The sequence below is a fragment of the Colossoma macropomum genome, unplaced genomic scaffold (genome assembly GCF_904425465.1).
Source record: "Colossoma macropomum unplaced genomic scaffold, Colossoma_macropomum, whole genome shotgun sequence".
Taxonomy (NCBI): Eukaryota; Metazoa; Chordata; class Actinopteri; order Characiformes; family Serrasalmidae; genus Colossoma; species Colossoma macropomum.
The window spans coordinates 20025911-20044255 of NW_023494802.1; the positions used below are offsets into that span (position 1 = coordinate 20025911).

Sequence of the window (18345 nt, forward strand, 5' to 3'; positions counted from 1 at the left end):
CCCTGAAATGCTCTTTCATCATGCTTTAGAATTAAACAGGCTGCTTTTGTCAGTAAACACATTTTGGACTTTAGACCAAAATTCTTTTGCTTTGAGAGACTCTATACCTTAATTATGTTTATTTCATTAAAATAAATTATTGAACATTTTATTTTGTCACTAAGAAAAAATCGTAACGCTACTGAAACTTCACCAATTATTTCAGTAGTGACTGTTTCGGTGGTGACAATTTTACTTTACTTACAAAACATCATTTTGAGCATAACTCAAAGTAGCCAGTACATGAATAACAAATGCAGCAAATAACAAATTTTTACTTCAAAACAATATGATCTAACTGCTCAGCATGGGGTCATGATGGACAGGGATGCAGCCTCACTTCCTGCTCTAAAATGCAGGGGTGTGGCTAAAATAAGGCTCCATCTACAGACTAAAGCTGTTTGTGTTTCAGTAGTGACACAGAAACGTGGGACAGTTTTTTAAGCAAAAATTTAACTCATGATAAATCAAAATCCTTTAACTTCGCTTTAAGAGAAACAAAAAGATCTTTTTAAAAACCACATTGAAAAAAAAAGAAAAAAAATATTTTCACAAGTACAAATTTAGCAAATTTTGTACGTATTTTGTTTATTACTATCTCAATTAGTGCCTTTGGTTTAAATAAAGCATAACAAGCATAACTTGTAGAGGTCTGAATAATTCATTCAGTGTTTCTTTTCTTTTCTTTTTTTTACTTTGGGACTGCAGTTCAGGCTAATTTAGTAGAACAACACATATATATCATCGCTGTCAGAACAAAAGCTGGTATCTCCATTTTTTGTCATTGTTCATTTTTTTTACATCATATGAAAATAGCTGCTGCCTGTAAAAAAAAAAAATTGACATTGTGTCAAAATTTCAGGATGCATAGAATAGAAATGGTCCAAAATTAATTGCAATACATTCTAATTAGATTAAATTAAAAGGTGCTTTTTCCTTTTTTCTGTAAAAGTTACCATATTTGAGATACGAGGTTTTGTCCTGACAGCAACGATATGTAAATGACCACTGGCTCTCCATTATGCCCCATTCGAAACCCGGTGTGGGCTTAAATGTGGAACAAAATATTAAGTCTTGGCCCCTCGTTTTAGTGCTCGGGTTTTCTCTGAAAGGCTGCAGTGATGCATCTCCTTTTTGACAGCCAGGAACAGCACAACGTTTAATTGTTTCTCCCCTCTTCTCCCACGACTTACAGGCTGTCTGCAGAGACAACACTCCTTATCTCTTCAATATGAATAGTTGTGACAACAAAATCTTAATGAATTAAAAATGGTCTATTGTTGCAGCTGAGTCATTCTACAGAAATGTCCATTTTTGTGTCCCTAGTGTTTACAGATATATTACCCTTAACATGATATGGTTACAATTTATTTATATTTTAAAATAAAACAATGTTATTTAGCAATATTGGTTTATAAATCAATTATCTAGAATTCCAAGCACCACAGAAGAGCTCGTCCTCACAGTCATGTGTAACGGCTGAGGCCATATTTTGGAGAAAAAAACACATTTTCTGCTATTTTAACTGTAATAATCTATACACGACTATGGAATATATGATTTAAATGACATAAAGAAAACAAATACCATATAAATATTATAAAATATATAATGAAAGTTGTCCCCAGGAGTCGTGTCACTGGTGTTACTGCGTAACTAAAAATCTCTTATTTTGAAATAAAAATCACACTGATGACATCACTCAACTTCCTTTTACCTGTTTTCTGAGGATCTATGAAGAAAAGCTCATGGTGAGTCCACTGTGTCTTTCAGTTATCAGAGATTTTCTCATTTAGCTCATGATTTCATATGAAGCTTTTAGCTGAAGTCACTGGTGTGACCGACTTTATTCTGAGGTCATTGTGAAAAAATAGAATACAAATGGATTAAATTACATATTTTAGTGGATATTCCATGATTGACAACATGTGGTTTGATGCTCTGCAGCAGCCGTTCTGTAAAATGCATTTTTTATTAAAAATGTCTCTGGTGTTCCCTTTATTATGTGGAACACCAATAAGGACCAGTAACACCAGTGACTCCTATGGAGAGACAGAAAAGTGGACGTTTCTGTAGAATGACCTATCTGTGTTTAGGTTCTTGGTTGTGACATCATGTTTCTGAAGCTGTTTTTCATATATGAACTGAATGGACTGTGCAGTGAACATTTAACAATGTTTACGCATGAAGTTAAACTTTAAAGACAATTTTCAAGACAAATTTGGTGACCCTTTGAAAAAACTGAAAACTGAAACACTAACTAAGGCACTTCCATACCTGAGCTGCCCTTATCTGTAAGCCATCCTTTTTAAGATCCTTTCAGCTGGACAGGGCTTTGGCTATCTCATTGTGTTCATGCCCTCTGTTCCTGCCAAAGAGCTAGTGGGACAGTCACCAATGATGAAGATGAAGCCATGGGGCGTCTCGCGCAGCATAATATGCGCTGACGGTTGATTTATCATGCTGTCCACGCTCATCCTAAAAAAACACATACCCTCAGTGCTCTCATCAGTCCAAGCTTAGCAGGAAATAACAGAGGACGTTCACCTACAGGACAAAGTGAGCATCTTACAGCTAATCTAAAAATAGACCAGCTAAGCATTTCAGGGCTGAGAATGGTGTAAAGGTGATGCCACACCTCCAAAGGTATTCGCTGTAAAAAAAAAAACAAACAAAAAAAACCTTGGCATGACTCTTTGGTGTCTGCAACCATCTTTGCAACACCAATGGTCACTTAATGCCAGCAACACAAGACCAGACTCCAATCTCTTATTCCAATTACTGTTGCAAAAAATAAAACAAATTTGAATTCACTGGTAAAAACTGACAAAAACCTCATTACCTACTTTTCCAGAAATGTAGCTACTTTTCCAGAAACTTTTCCAGCGTGAATGTCAGAATGTTTGTGAATTTCCACCTGACACACCAAACAAGCCCAGCTGACAGTGTGAACAAGGCACTGCATTTAATCATGAGCCAGAAAGAAACGTACAATCGAAACGCTGCAAATATACAAAAAGATCACCAAAAAGTGAGTTTAAGTGTGACCAACAATCAAACTTACACAACCAAAGGCGAGATATCCAACAAAAAAGTCAATCATTCCAGGCTTTCTTTACAAAAATCAACAAAATGAATCGGATACAAACCAAACAATTTAGTGCAAAGCATTGTGAACTGCTAAAAAATAAAACTGCTCCAATTTAAACATTTCAGCAAGATCTGTACGGGCATTCGGAGTCCTTTAAACTTCAGTAACACTTTAGCCTCAATCCTCATCAGTGACTATGGCTCTGTTTGGGGTGAGAATCAGGCCTGGATAATCTCTGCACTGCTGCAGAGCTGCTGCAGCTCCACAGCAGAACTAGATTTTTAGCCAAAATAACATAATAATCCTCCTTTACTGTAAAATCATTATAACACACAGTTCTAACACAGTTTTCACAATAAATGGTCTTAAACGCTGGAGTTAACGCATTACTGCTAATTCACCCTTTAACGCTGAGACTGAGGGGCAGACTGCTGGACACACAGCAACGCAGATAACGAAAAGGCAAAGAGAGAGATTTAAGACGAACATCGATAATTTGGAGATGAATGGACACTCAGCTGGCCTCCTCGTACGTTTAACCTGCCACATCTCGCGAAGCTGAAGTCGCTTCTCATTCTCCAGCTTCTCGTTCGAATTGTCCCGTTCCACCTTAAATGGCGCAGCAGTACAATCTGGCGCCTCAGGCTACATTTAAGGTGAAACGGGAAAATTCAAACGAGAAGCAGGAGAATGAGAAGCGTTGAGAGACATTTTACAAGGACAAGTTTCCTGAGATGCGAGAAAACAACTACAACTGACTTAAAGCTTGAAGCAGAGCAAAGTAAGTCTGAGTTTTCGTTTATTCAATTTTCAGCCTGAAATAGAACATCAGCACATACTGAGACATACTTATCGCCAAGATGGTAAAACGGATATAAAATGTTGTGGCTCCCAAGGTGGTTTCATTTTTGTTGAAAGGACAAAATGGCTCTTCTTAACATTTCGGTTGCGACCCCTGAGCTAAGCCTGCTAGTAAGGGGTGATCAGCGTGTGCCCATTTGCTCGAACTGTCTGCGGCTCAGTCATTACTGCACAGTCGCCACCAGCCCAGTTAACGGCCGCGTTCTGTGGTTCAGATTTTGCGCGGATTGTCCGAAGTCTGTAGCGAAATTGTAGTGAAAATTATTGCTAAAGCTCCACAAAAATTTGTAGGCGCTACAGCTGTTAGCTCTATTTCATAAAACTGTAGTGGCTGCAGCTACTAGCTACAAAAATTTGTAGTTAACTACAAAAACTTAGCTACTCCTCCATCCCTGATTATTAGTTTGTAGCGTTTGGCTGGTTTTGGCTACTGTGCTGGTGCAGATCTCAACAAGTGTTAAGAGCTTTCCCATTCATATTTCAACCAGGGACCGGTCTCCTCCTTTAAAACGTCTCTGGCTCGCTTAGATAGCAAACTTTGCTGGCTAACATCTCAGAAGATCATCAAATTCTTGCTCAGCATGGTCGCAGTAAGAAATATTGCAAGTGACATTTTGTTCTGTGCATCACAGTAAAGACATTTACCAGACTAGTGAGTTGCAGCAGTACTGTTTCATTTTTTCATAGCATTAGCTAATGTTCCTCTGTCCGTTGCTTAGTAACAAGAGACTCACAATGCACTTTGGTGTACATTCAGCCGATGTTCACTAGTGCATTGAGGGAGATCGAGTGCCCTCAAAATCACTCTGTAGTACCATTTTACGACTGTAGACTAGGGATGGACAATATCGGAATCATATTGGTATCGGCAGATATTTGCTTTAAAAACGGCATCAGAAAGATGTTTGGATTTGACTAATATTTCAAACTGATGTTTCATTCAAAAATGTTGCCTTCCAGTTTAAGTGCAGATTTTAATTGGTCCTGCTGCTGAGAGCTGTTGGTGGTGTTAAGGCAGAGGTGGTGAACTTTGGTCCTGGAGGACCAGATTTCTGCACAGTTTGGTGATTTTCCTGCTCAAACACTCCTCATTCAAATCAGTGAATTACTAGGTTTAGTTGTTGTGCTGCACTTTAGAAATAAAGGTTCTGTTCAGGTACATTTTTCATCATCAAGGTACAAACAGTGTAAATATTCCCTCAAAGCTCCAACAGTGGTTTTAAGGTCTGATTGTGAACCTTAAATAAGTTTTTCCAGGTGAAAAGTTCGTATTTGTACCTTTTCATAACCGAATGTTTTAAACAGAACAGTAAAATAAAAGCCTGGAGACGAGACGGGGTGTGTGGAGTCAGTACAGCTTAGAACATATCATTTCAGTGGATTATGGTTCAGTTATGTTCCCTGACTAAAGGTACTGAGATGTTCCCTTGAGGGTCCCACCCCAGTGACAAGAGGGGCACTGACCCAGTGACAGTTTCATTCCTTTTTTTCTGAGATTGTAGAGCAGGAGAGCAGAAATATCAAACTGTGATGGACTCTGGCCTTCTGGTTCTTCACCCTGTGTTAGAGAGAGCAGAGCATTTTTAATTTTTTTTCAAAATAAGGTGGGATCAAATACCAGCTCATCCTAGTTGTTCTTGCAGCTTTGGGATATTCGTAACGTATACAACTCTCCGTTCTCGGGACTTGCTGATTGGAGCTTGACTTCATATTGTATTTGAAAGCTAGAGAGGCGCAGGCCTGTGCGACACCCAGAGCAGTTGGCAAGGCCAAGACCTGCTGTTGGGCGAGTGGAGAGGGGTAATCTTTTGTTAATGTTCCATGGGGTTTACTGCTCTACGGAGAAAGCAATTTTAGAATGGATAAAGGAATAATCCGCTGCAATTCAGGGATTATCGGCGTGAATGACCTTTATTTCAGCATAAAGCATGGAGTGCGTTTCAACTGCTTTGCCTGTGGAATCATCTGATTATAGCTGGATGCCTATTTAATCTTGAAGAGCTTTGGGTAGAGGAAGGGTAATATACCCGAAAATCACCGCGAATAAAAAGCGTACGTTCTCCAGACGCCACTGGAAAAGATGTCTCAGCGAACAGCTCGCGTTTAACGGGCATAGAGAACGCTGTACTTTTATTTGCTGAACTCCCCATTTAAATATATAATAATATCTCCGGCACTTGACTTGCAGGTAAAAGGGTTAAATGAGAACATATTTCAAGGTGGACATCTTGTTTCATTTTAGATGTGAAATGTTAATAGTGTTATTAAAATCCTTCTATATAAAGGTTCCCATGACAACCTCATACGGCATTTGCTGTAGCAGCCAGAACAGAAAGGCTTTAAATCCGTCGCTCGATCTTCTGTAATGGTCTACAGCGTTTCGCGAATGCTGCATGTGGCACGTTGCAGACTGTGGAGAGAGAAAGTACATGTAAAGCCACGATTGACAGAACTATACAACAGACTAAACCTGCCCTGAAACACTTAGAACCTGTTTACACATCGCATGAGATCTGATTTTAGAGTTCCCGGGTAAAGAGCACATCACGTACGTCGCTTTTGTTGTACTTATGTTTACTCTTTTCCTAATATGAGTGGACAAGCTCAGCTAGTACGCTTTCATCACCCTGGAGTGCCTGAAAGCTCTTGGTCGGGGAATAATTTCTGCCTCATGTATCCTCCATCTTTTGTTTCATTGTTTATCCTCTCACCTGCTAGTCGGCACTTGGCTGAGACATTTCTGCTCATAGTTTGACCATATCCAGTTTTATCAACCTTACACTGGTTGCCAGTTAAATTTCGCATCGATTACAAAATTCTTTCACTGACCTATAAAGCTCTAAACGGACTCGCCCCTCAGTACCTGAGTGAACTTCTCTCTCACTATGAACCATCACGCCTACTTAGATCACAAGGTGCTGCTCACTATTAGTACCTAGAATTAATAAAGTTACATCAGGGGGGAGAGCTTCTCATACAAAGCCCCCCAGCTTTGGAATAATCTTCCAGTCAGTGTTTGCGACTCAGACACAGCCTCAGTCTTTAAGTCTAGGCTAAAAACGTACTTGTTTAGTGGAGTGTTGGTAATTAGTTTTCCCTTGTTAGGTAAAAGGTACAGATCTGGGGGTTCATGGTCATAGAGTATTATGGTAAACTGGGAGTGTTGGTGCTGTTATCCCGCTGCCTCACATGCTCATTCAAGTTTGTTGACGGTGGAGCGGAGGGGCGCCGACATCTCAGGAAGCCTTGTGTCTCTGTTACCTTCCTGGTTTCTCCCTCTTAGTGAGGCTGTAATAACTAGACCTGCCGGAGTCTCTGCTGCTCTGTTTATACTGTAATCTGTGATCAGTCACTCTTTACAGAACTGACTCTCTGTGTGTTTCCTTTTCTTTGCAGAGTTGAACAGCTGCTCATTCTGTGTGTCTGATGCTGTTGCTTCTTCTGGACCATTTTGACCACCACTGAGCTTCATGCTGTACGACGCTGTGCAAACCTCACCTGCATGAACTGACCCTCCTGATGCTGCTGCTGCATAAACTCAAACCATCTAATTAACCATTGCTTCACCTGTTTTTCCCCGTTTTGTATTCTAATATTTTATTCTAACGCTGTTTGCTATCCGGTGTCGACCAGAGGAGGATGGGTTCCCCTTTTGAGTCTTGGTTCCTCTCAAGGTTTCTTCCTCCTGCTCTTAGGGAGTTTTTCCTTGCCACTGTCTCCATTGGCGACGCTCATGGGGGCTCGGACTCGGATTTTTCTGTAAAGCTGCTTTGTGACAACACCTGTTGAGAAAAGCGCCATATAAATAAACTTTGACTTGACATGTAATTGTATACAGATAACGAAAATGCATGCTGTTTACACATTGTTTAAAGGTGGTCAAGATCCATCTCTGAGCACCTCAGATTGTGGTTTGGGTGATCCGATCGTAATCTGATCACAAAGTGTCCTGGGTGTGTTTACACCTGGCTTGTCATGTGAAATCTATGCATGATTCATTCACCAAAACTGCATGTTAACGCATGGTGTAAAGAGGCCCTTGGAGACCACAGTCAGGCTCTGATTGAAAAGTGAACCAGAGTGTGTTCCATGACATTACACCTGTTCCATGGAACATTACTTCATCAGTCATCTATCCAACCGGGCTGTACAACAAATTCAGCAGCACAAAGAAAGCAGACAGAGGAGAACTTTTATAAACATGATTGTTTTTGATAAGCAAACTGACTTTGAGTTTCAAAAGTGAAGGGAAATCGTTTAGCCACTGTGGGTTAAATCAGCACATGATCTAATGTTAAAGCGAGCAGTTTAATGATAGATGAGAGGCAGTCATCTTCCACATGTAATTCTTCCTCTGCTCTGTGGAGGATTCAGAAACATGTGGATGATTCAGAAACATGCTTTGATGGTCACGTCACCGCGAGCGACAGAGCGAAAATGAGCTAAGAGTTCATTTTTATTTTTATGCTGGTGGTTTTCCACCATGCCTACACTCACCTCTCCGCACAGCTGTGAAAGCTATGCCCATCTATCCCAGAAGATACCAGAGCTGGAGGGCAGAAACGCCTCACCAGATGGAGCCGTGGAGTATGACCTGCGAGAACTCACACGGCGGTAGGCGCCCAACGCAGCACCTTCTGCCTCTACCTGAGATTCTCCACCTTGGAGGAGCGTGAGGACGATCAGTGGGCAGACTCCTCTGATCCCCTCTTTCCTCCTGAGCTTTCTTTGGGCACATGCGGAGGGTCGCTCGGTTCACGCTGGGTGGAGCAGTTTTAAGATGGCACCTGCGACCACCACCACCGCAGACTTCCTCAATGCAGCAATGCGCTGGATGCCAGTGCGCGGCCTCTTCGTAGGACCTTGCCACTGGATGCTGGCGTGCGGCCTTCTCGCTGGACCCCACTGTTGGACATCGACGCAGACCCTCTCGTGGCTCGAGTTTAAAGAAAGGTTGATTGATTGTTGTTGGTTTATTAAGGTAGCATTGAGAAAAGAGTAATATCTTTTCTGATTTCAGCGAGCTGCACTGCTGCTGGCGTCTCAGTCACGACTGTGGCTTGTTAAGGCGCTCATGCTTTGTAGTCCTGAGCTGCTAGTTTATTAAGTACACCTGCCTTGTTTCTCTCATAGGCCATTTTGTCTTGTACACCTACTAAACGCTGACTGAAATACCAGGATGCTGGGCTAAATCTGAAGATGTAACTATTGTAAGGTGGAATGTTTGTATTGGGTCGACTGTTTTCAGCATCAGCTTTTATCATCTATAGCCCTACATATAAGAATTTGACCAACTTTTGACAACGTCAGCTATTTTTGTAGTGGCTGAAACACTCCTTATAACTCCAGTGTGAATGGGCGGAGCTAAACAGCTGTAGGTTCAATAGATGAATATATGCAAAAGTACTGGTTTATATGATATTACAAAAATAATTTAAATTGGGATTAATTTTCATATATGGACTATAGGGACCGGGGGGTGAACAGTATGTTTTGAAACAATGTTTAAGAACTACACCAAGAAAAATGAATTCTTTCATGGCATGGGCCCTTTAAATGAGACATTTAGTTGTGGTGCAAATGTTTGTACAACATTTGAATAATAATCATAGTAATGTCATAATATATTAATACAGTGAATACAGTGAATAGAATGTTTCATAAAACAAAACATTTATTCAGAACTCAATTCAATATAGTACTTTTTTTCTATGCAAGTGTATTGTAGTGCATAATACCTGATAGAAAGCGCTTCACTGCAGTGAGGCTAATATGCATATTGCCCATTATTAGAGATCTGAAAGATCTGGAGTGCACATTATAAGTGTCTGATGTGATGATTCAGTGCTCCCCAAAGATTCTACACAATTTAATTAGAATGAACCCATATCCCTTGCACAAAAACCCACACTTAACTCCCTTAACCAAAGGTGTGATAGCACACCTTCTATAATGAAAGGTTTAATGTAATAGACAGATGTTGTTAGTCATATACGGTATTGCATGTTTTGTGACTTGGGTTTGTGGCCATATGCCCACATGTTGGCTTAAAGGGTAATTTCACACATTATTCTGTGTATTTCAGTGGTTAAGATGCAAAGTCTTTCAGAGTGGTTTGATATGACAGGGTGCATTGTAGAGAAACACAAATTTCTTTACAGTGGTGCTGATAGGAACCAGGGGTCACAGTGTCTACAATGCAAAAGTAGCCATTTTATTTACTATCTAAGACCACCAGTAAACCCACACATTTACATGTAATGTTAATGTGTTAACGATGGTAAAATAGTGGTATATATGGAAACAACAAGGTTTCTTTGTGTACTGTTTTGCCTTGCAACACCCTGCATGTACCTTTTTGCAGAGAATGTATTAAAAAGTGTTTTAGGCTGAAACCTTATTTTAAAACTATAGTAAAACAATGCCTGAGGCATCAGGCCCACCCCTGCAGCATATCCCATACACATCCCAGCATAATCAGGGATGTGCATGGATACTTGAGTGCTCAGTTAAGCGTTCGAGGGAACAGTATTTGAATATGAAATCACCATTTGGGTATTTGTTACATTTTATCACAGGAAGACAGAGAAAATATACAGACCAACAATTCAGTGGAATGCTGCATTTATGTTTTAACAGGACAGTAAAGCCTGAATATTTTGCTCATATTTGTGAGTAAGCAAGTGATATTATACAGGGTGATTCAAAAAGATTAATCCGATTTCAAAGCACCATATTTTTACAACCGTGAGGTGCCGAGGAACCAATCACAATCCACTTGAAAGAGGGGCTCATAGAGTTTCTGACTGTCAGTGGAAGATGGCTCCCTTCAGTCTGAGAGGAGATGAGACCCCTGAGCAGAAAGCGTTCTGCGTTCTCCACTTCAATAAGAGTGAATCCGTCATAACTGTGCAGTGTGATTTTCATGGGCAGTGAAGCTCCAACAGCTCAGAGCGTTCGTCGTTGGTTCCACAACACTGGATGATCTCCGAAATCGCACTGAAAGAGCCGTGAGTGCAGCGACACCCGACATGCTCAATCCAGTATGGGATGAGTTTGACTATGGCGTTGATGTTGTCTGTACAGCTGGAGGAGGTTCATACTGAGACCTTCTACAATTACATAATAAACTTTATGCTCATTTAAACCATTTACAGTTTACTGCATTGATCTGTAATGATTTACAAGGGAAATAAATCATTTTGAGATCGGATGAATCTTTTGGAATCACTGTGTATTTTGCTACAAATGTGAGTGCTTTAAAATGGTTGTGCTTTAACATGGGCATGTGTGGGATGAAATACCTGATTCATATTTTCTAAAAGAGGCTCTTTATCTCTGTCAGAGCAACAGATATTCTGCATTGCTTCTGAAAGCTGTTTTTGAAAAACCAACACAAATTTTACATGGCAGTCCAATATAAGCTGTTTGGTGGTGAGATAAGCTTCTGCGTGGTCGATTCCATCATGTAATGAAATTTGATATTACAGATCACTAACAGTCCAGTCACCAGCCTGTCAGATAGGAAGACATATCAGCTCATCATATGTAAAACAGCAATAACAACGTGCACAATGTCAGCGTTTTCAAATATATGTGTTTATCAGTCCACATTCAAATACTGAAAATGGAGTTTTAAAACACATCAGCGACCTAAAGCTCTGTGAGGTCAGCTAGAACTTTTAGAATAGGGTGGCCAGGTAAGATCCAGAGCTTTTATTGTGGCGGCACAGTGCTAAGACAAATAACATTGCATTACTCTATTAAAATGAAAGAAACATCTGACACAAACAGGCCATAGAAGTTATTCATTTAGGCTGCATTCAGTAGAAGTTATACAGGAGTCTAATGATCAGAAAGCCAGTCAGACAGCACTGTATAATGTAACCTACAACACAGGCATGTATTCAGCTATAAAAATAATCGGTCAGCATGATAGATGATTATATCTGAATAATGTTTGATAGTTAAGTTATCTTACCATTGAATATTCTACTTCACAGTGTAGCTCACAGAGCAGCAGTGCTAAAAGGACCCATTGCGCATGACTCACCTGTTCCCTGAGCAAAATAGCCTATCATAGCAAGATAAGCTAATTATTAAATGCAGCATCATCATACTCTTATGATTGATTGGTAACTACCCCAATGGCAGATTTACACCATAAAGCGTAATTTAAGCTTTATTGATTATAGCTGACTGATGATGGTTGTCTGTCTCGCTTTCCATAATTGATGTGGTCAGATGGGCCATGCTTCATAATAGGGTGGCACTGGCCACCCTTGGCCACCCCTTGGCTACACCTCTGGCCAAAAGCCGGAGAAGAACTGGATAACATGTCTCTTACTCAGCCCTGAAGGTCATGCTGCCCACTGAGCTCAGTTTCACAGCTCACACAGGAAACCAGTATTTTAGACGATGTTAATGTAAGTTGTTTCATAGTTTTAGTTTGTTTTGGTTTGTGTGCAACGCTGTAATATTACTTAATCAGCTTCACTATCTCTGGTTCCCGCTTTCACTCACGTGAAATATAAGAGACGCCAAGCCAACTAATCAATAACGTGATTCATCGCCACAATTTTTTATCGATGTCAGCAATAACAGGGATTAGTTGTTGCAGCCCTAGTGAATTTTTATTCCTTTCATTTATTTTATTAGTATTCTTTTTATTTATTTTATTCTTGTTATTTTTTTTATTGTCCATTTATTGTCCTACATCTCCTATTTGTTTAAATTTCATTAATTTATGTTTTTATTTATTTATCCTTATCTGATCTGTTACTATACTGTAATTGTAAGAGTTTACTGATTTAACGATGTATTGGTACCTTCTTATTATTAAAGTTTACATTTATAGTTTTTGTTACTTAATTATAACATTTGATTCTTTTTTACTACCCAACTTCTCAATCCCTAAATATGTATTGCTTTTATCACCAAATAGGCTAAACTGATGTTAAATATATACGTTTAAATATATTTTTCTGACAAACTAAGAGGTTGGAAATTCATGCAATCAAGATGAAAGACCACCTGTAGAAGACGATGAGTCTCCATCATCATCCAGTGTTACTGGTTAGCAGTAGGTTTAGCTCATTATCTCATCTGAGGGAGCTTCCATTATGTTACTCATCCAATACAAACATTTATTAAGTTTTCTCTGCTATTTTTGAATAATAAAACATGTTTTGTAATGTATTTTCCTGAATGATACAACATTTCTGTGCAACACCAGTGCTGTCACCTAAAAAGGAGAGCACAGCTCTACATTAATATCAGCCAAAATATGTTTTTTTAATGCATCCTCATCTGGATATCTGTTTATTTACTCTTATGGATACTCAAGTATTAAAATTACTCAGAATGTGCATCACTATTCATAACAACTACACATAACAGCTTTCTGTGAGAGAGCTTTTAGGAGCACTGACCACTCTGGACACCTGGTTCCTATCATGATGTTTCCCATCACCACTGTGACCCATTCTAACATGGTTAAAGTTTCTTTAGAAAGATGCACTTCACAACAAACCACCCTGAATTACTTTGTTTATATCTTTATAAACACATTTAATGATTCATAGTTTTCTTGAAAAATTCTAATTTAATGTAAATTCCCCTTTAAATCTCTGTTTAACACACAACACATTGTTCTTGTTGTTGTCTAATTTTGCCTTCACTTAGTGAAACCTATAATATGGGCTCATCATCAACAACATAAAACACACAACATAGTTGAATAGTCATAAAAAGTAGAAAAGACTGTTTTTTGTTTTTTTTTTATCCTGGGTACATAATAGTGAATCATTACATTATGAATGGTCATAAAATATAAACCCCACTGCATGTGATGTGGCTCATAAGCATAAGAAATAGCCTCTAGTTTCGGGGAGATTGTACTTCTAATCATAAATATCATACATTGTACTTTGAGGGATGTTCTAATAATAAAACATCCTGAGGCATTAGTATGAACAATAGTATATACAAGTAAAAGAATGTACAAAACACAAAAGAACATCTGCAGAGAAACAGAAGAAAATAAGTTTACCTACATTATGTACAGCACAAACAAGAAAGATATCTGCAGAGATAAGGTATAAAAGTAGGCACAGAATGTAATACATGTCAAACGTCATGTTGTATGAATTTCTGGTTCTTTTAGCAAAAATCTTCTTTTAAATCCAGTCACACCATTTTAAAGAGTGAAAGTGCATTCGTTTGAATGGAGTTTGTGGCAGCGTGCAGTTTGGAGGATGCTCAATGTGTTCTTACCCAGTTAAAAGCCCTGAATCGCATTGCATATGTAGCACATGTTCACATATCCCTACCGTTTAGCATCTTTATGAGAGTGAAAAGATTTTAGTGTTCATGTGTGGCTGCTGAAATATCAGTATACAGGGTGTCCCAAAAAAATTGACATCATTTCGTGGTCTAATAACAGCCAATTCTCCCTCAAATTATCTCAAATTTTAACAAAATGTGTAAAAACTAACCAGGTTTAATTTTTAATGTTTTTCAGGTTGAAGAACGGTGTTCACTAGAAATGAAGAGGCATTTTGTGTGTTAGAATATGCTCAAACACAGTCAAACGAGAGTGTGCAGCAGCATTTTAGAGAAAATTCAATAAAAATGCACCAACTGGACAGCAGATCTGGACATGGCACAAAAAACTCAAAGAGGACGGCTGTCTGTGCAGGACAGAGGGATCTGGATGACCACCAGTACCGGAAGATATTACATTAGTGAAGCTGTGAAATTGGTTATAAAATCTACATCCCTCTGAATTTCTTGTTCAAATTTTGATAAATAAATCTTGTATTGTTCAACATGAAGCCTGTTTAATTTAGTTTGCCTACGACATGTAGTTACTCAGATATTCACATCTCAAATGATGTCAATTATTTTGGGACACCCTGTATAATAACAACCCATTTACAATACAAATATCAGCGGCCACCACAACTTTTTTAATGATGCCTCCAACTTGGAAATCATGGCTTATAGAAAAATCGGAATTTCATATTAGTTTCCCTGCTACAAAAACCAGCAAAACCAGCATAAGTTGTGTTTTGGATGCTGGTATGCTGGTCAACCAGCATGACCATGATGGGTGACTAGCTAAACCAGCACCAGACCAGCACTAGACCAACGTAAACCAGCTTAGACTAGGAATTAATTCTGGTCTGTGCTGTTTTTTCAGCAAGGAATTACAACATTGTGGTGCCATTCGTGTTGAAATCACTATATTTCTGACAGAACTTGAAGGCAGCTTTCCTGTAGCAGCACAGCAAAATGGAGGAGATGCTAATTTTAGCGGTGTCTAAGCTCAAGTCTTTAAACATTTCTTCCACACTGGCTATGAATAAACTCATAAACAGACTGCATGATATACAGTCAGCCAGGAGACTGTATTAGACTATATTTGTATACACCAAACTACATTTGTATACACAAAAGTATACAATATCTGTACTTTTGTGTTATTTAATGGTGATTTAGCTACCTTGGTAACTGCTAGCTCCTTGGTAAAGTGCTTCTGCTTAGCAATTGCCACCAACTGTGCTAGTTGATTATACTTTTTTGCTACAACTTGGTGTGTAACACTATGCAAGTGTATAATTACCAGGTAAAATTGTGCTTATTTGTGTTTATACTGTTTATGTTTGGCAAATTAGCCAGTTTGCAACTGCTAGATTAGCTGCTTGGCTAAGCACTGCTGCACATCAGTCACTTCAGTCAACCGAGGACATTATTTACACTTTTTGCCACAATTTGGTGTGCAACACTATGTATATCAACATCTGGAATGACTATGTTTTGCTCTGTATGGTTGGTAAGCTAGCCAGCTGCTTCTGTCGCTAATCTTCCAGTCTAGCCTTGGGCGTACCTATCGTGACTGAGGCTTCAAACAACGTCACTTGGTGTGGGCGCTCCTGGAATGTTCTGCTTTCTAGGAAAACACTGACCTCAGTCTGACCCAGACTTAGTTTAATTGAGGCCAAAACGCAGTCAAGTCCACTCCTGCTAGGATTAATTACTTGGTCAGCGAGGGTCAGAGAAAAGAGCCCTGCTCCAACGGCTATTTGTGTAAGCTACGTGGGGAAGAATATCTTGTCTCTGGTAAGACTAGAGTCCAGTTTAATTCTCCAGATGCTTTCGCAAGGATGAACCTTGCCCACTCTGTTCTGACCTCTTCAATTGGATTCTCCTTCGTCAGCTGGTGGCGTCAGTGTCAGTTTCTATCGAACGCGCGGTTAAACTGAAAGACGTTGTGCTCTGAGATTAATAGAAGAATCAGAAATAATGGTTTTGTTCCATTGTGTCAACATCAAAGGGAACCTTTTGGCTCCTGGAAGCCGTACCTCATTATGACTTACTGAGAGGACTTGCGCCTGCCCACGCAAAGCAGCGTGTAACCGAAAATTGTGCTGTCATGACATCAACTCTGTGACTGACCACAGCCAATTTATCTCCCTTTCATCAGCAAAACCCACTGTGTTCTGGAAAAAACGGGACCTAATCTGTCCAGTTTTGGAACGCTAAAGCACAGAGCGTGTGCAGACAGACTGTCCTTCACTCTTAAAAATAAGGTGCCAAAAGGCTTCAACTTACAACAATACACAGTCATTTTGAGGGACAATCCACTTTTGGTTCCTTAAAGAGCCTTTCAGTGGATGGTTCTTTAAAGCAGTTCCCAACCTTTATAAGAGCGTGACCAATGCCCAGCAACAGTTTTAATGGACTGATAGGGGGTGTGGGGTGGGGGGATTGGAGTGGTGGTGTGTAGCGGTGTTGACAACAATACACACATGATTGGCCTATTCAAGCCCACAGAACAATCATGCACCACTAAACTCAGCCAGCTGCTGCAACTTGATGCACATAGAAGTCTGTCTGCATTTTAGAAATGCACCATATGTTAAAAAGGATAAATCAAGATACATTTACTAAATTAGTAGATATTGGCCATAAATGTGGCTCTCCTGCTGAAAGATCTACCTTCAGACAGATATTTTGCCTCATATTAATATTTTTCCTGCCACATGGAAGCACTATCATCAGTTTTTATTCAATTATGCTTTTTTGTCTTGGTATAGTTTTTATTCTTGTCTTCAGTGGAGTTTTTCTGTTTGTAGCCTAAATAAAACATCTTTTTAACGTTGTCAGCTTATTAGTTTGGCTTGACAAAGCCAACACACTGTTCTTTGTTAAGTTCTTCTTTTTGTTAATCTATATTTTTTGTACTATGTTAATAAGCCACAATTTTCAAGCTACTGTTCTTATTCTGTGCTTTCTTTTGCACCATTTTCACAGGCCACAGCTTTCAAGCCACAGCCATGAAACTTCGCTCAACTGTAAAGCCTATCTGGGAATAGTATGCTTGAGCTTTTGGTCCCGTATACGAATTTTATGTTTTGTCCGTTCACATTATTTTTTTCCCCACAGCAAATAAAGTGCCAGAATGTTGAGTTCAAATCTAACTGGCACAAACAATGTCACAAAGGATCATCTCTCACACTGACACTCCTAGCACAGCAATGGCCAAGCAACATCTGAACAACTAATTGGTATATCAGAGCAACAGCTTAGCAACACCTTAGCAACCACCTGGACTGGTATCAAACGCTCCACAGCCTGGTACCAATCTGTGGCCTGATACCTCAACCTAATCTCTATATGCCACATAGGTAGAGTACCGTCACTTACAATGGGCAATACTTTTGATGCTTATTCCTGTACTGAGTAAAGGAGTAGAAACATGGTCAACTCAAAAATCTGCCCACTGACGTCTATTATTTACTAAGTACTTGGATGTGTGGGTGGTGAGCGACATTACGCTATAGAGATTCAGATCAAGCTCAAAAATGCTGTAGCGTTCCTCTAAACTACCACCCACTCTTTTGCAGGAAATCCAAAGGCAGCTCCTCTACGGCATCACTAAAAAAACCCTTTCACATCTTTATTTTTAACAGTGTAGTTTTTCACTGCGGGTGAAGTTACTACATGGACGCTTCACACCCACGTTGTAAAGAACTTACACATAAACAGACCCCAGTCGCAGTCATCTTATAATACAAGCAAGCTGACATTCACTCCAACACCTTAAATAGTCCAAAAGTGCCAAAGAGGGAATTTCTCTCAGGCTGTCATTGTGGTGTGTCCGTTCACCTCCGTGGACAGCTTTCGCTTATGGCCCGCGTATTCACCGATGAATGACCCGTCTTCGTTGAACTCGGAGTCTTCGTCCTCATAGTCGACCGAGCTGTCCACACTGCTGTCGTCCCCGCTGACATCTCCTTCTAGCAATCGCTTGCTTCTCTTAAGAGGCTTCTCGTCACTGTCGCTGTCAA

General features: G+C 39.6%; 1 protein-coding gene across 5 annotated transcripts in view; it reads right to left on the reverse strand.

Moving 5' to 3' along the window:
• Positions 1-14729: 14729 nt before the first annotated feature.
• The window catches only part of chl1a (cell adhesion molecule L1-like a), a 131701-nt gene continuing 128085 nt past the window's right edge, over positions 14730-18345 (reverse strand). For 3 of the 5 annotated variants that reach the window (XM_036591288.1, XM_036591287.1, XM_036591286.1), the window contains exon 26: positions 14733-18338. In XM_036591288.1, the coding sequence (XP_036447181.1) occupies positions 18134-18338 (205 nt within the window). In that variant the 3' untranslated portion in view covers positions 14733-18133. Of the gene's footprint in view, positions 18339-18345 lie in introns of all 5 variants that reach the window. The other 2 variants (XM_036591289.1, XM_036591285.1) reach the window with 2 other exon arrangements.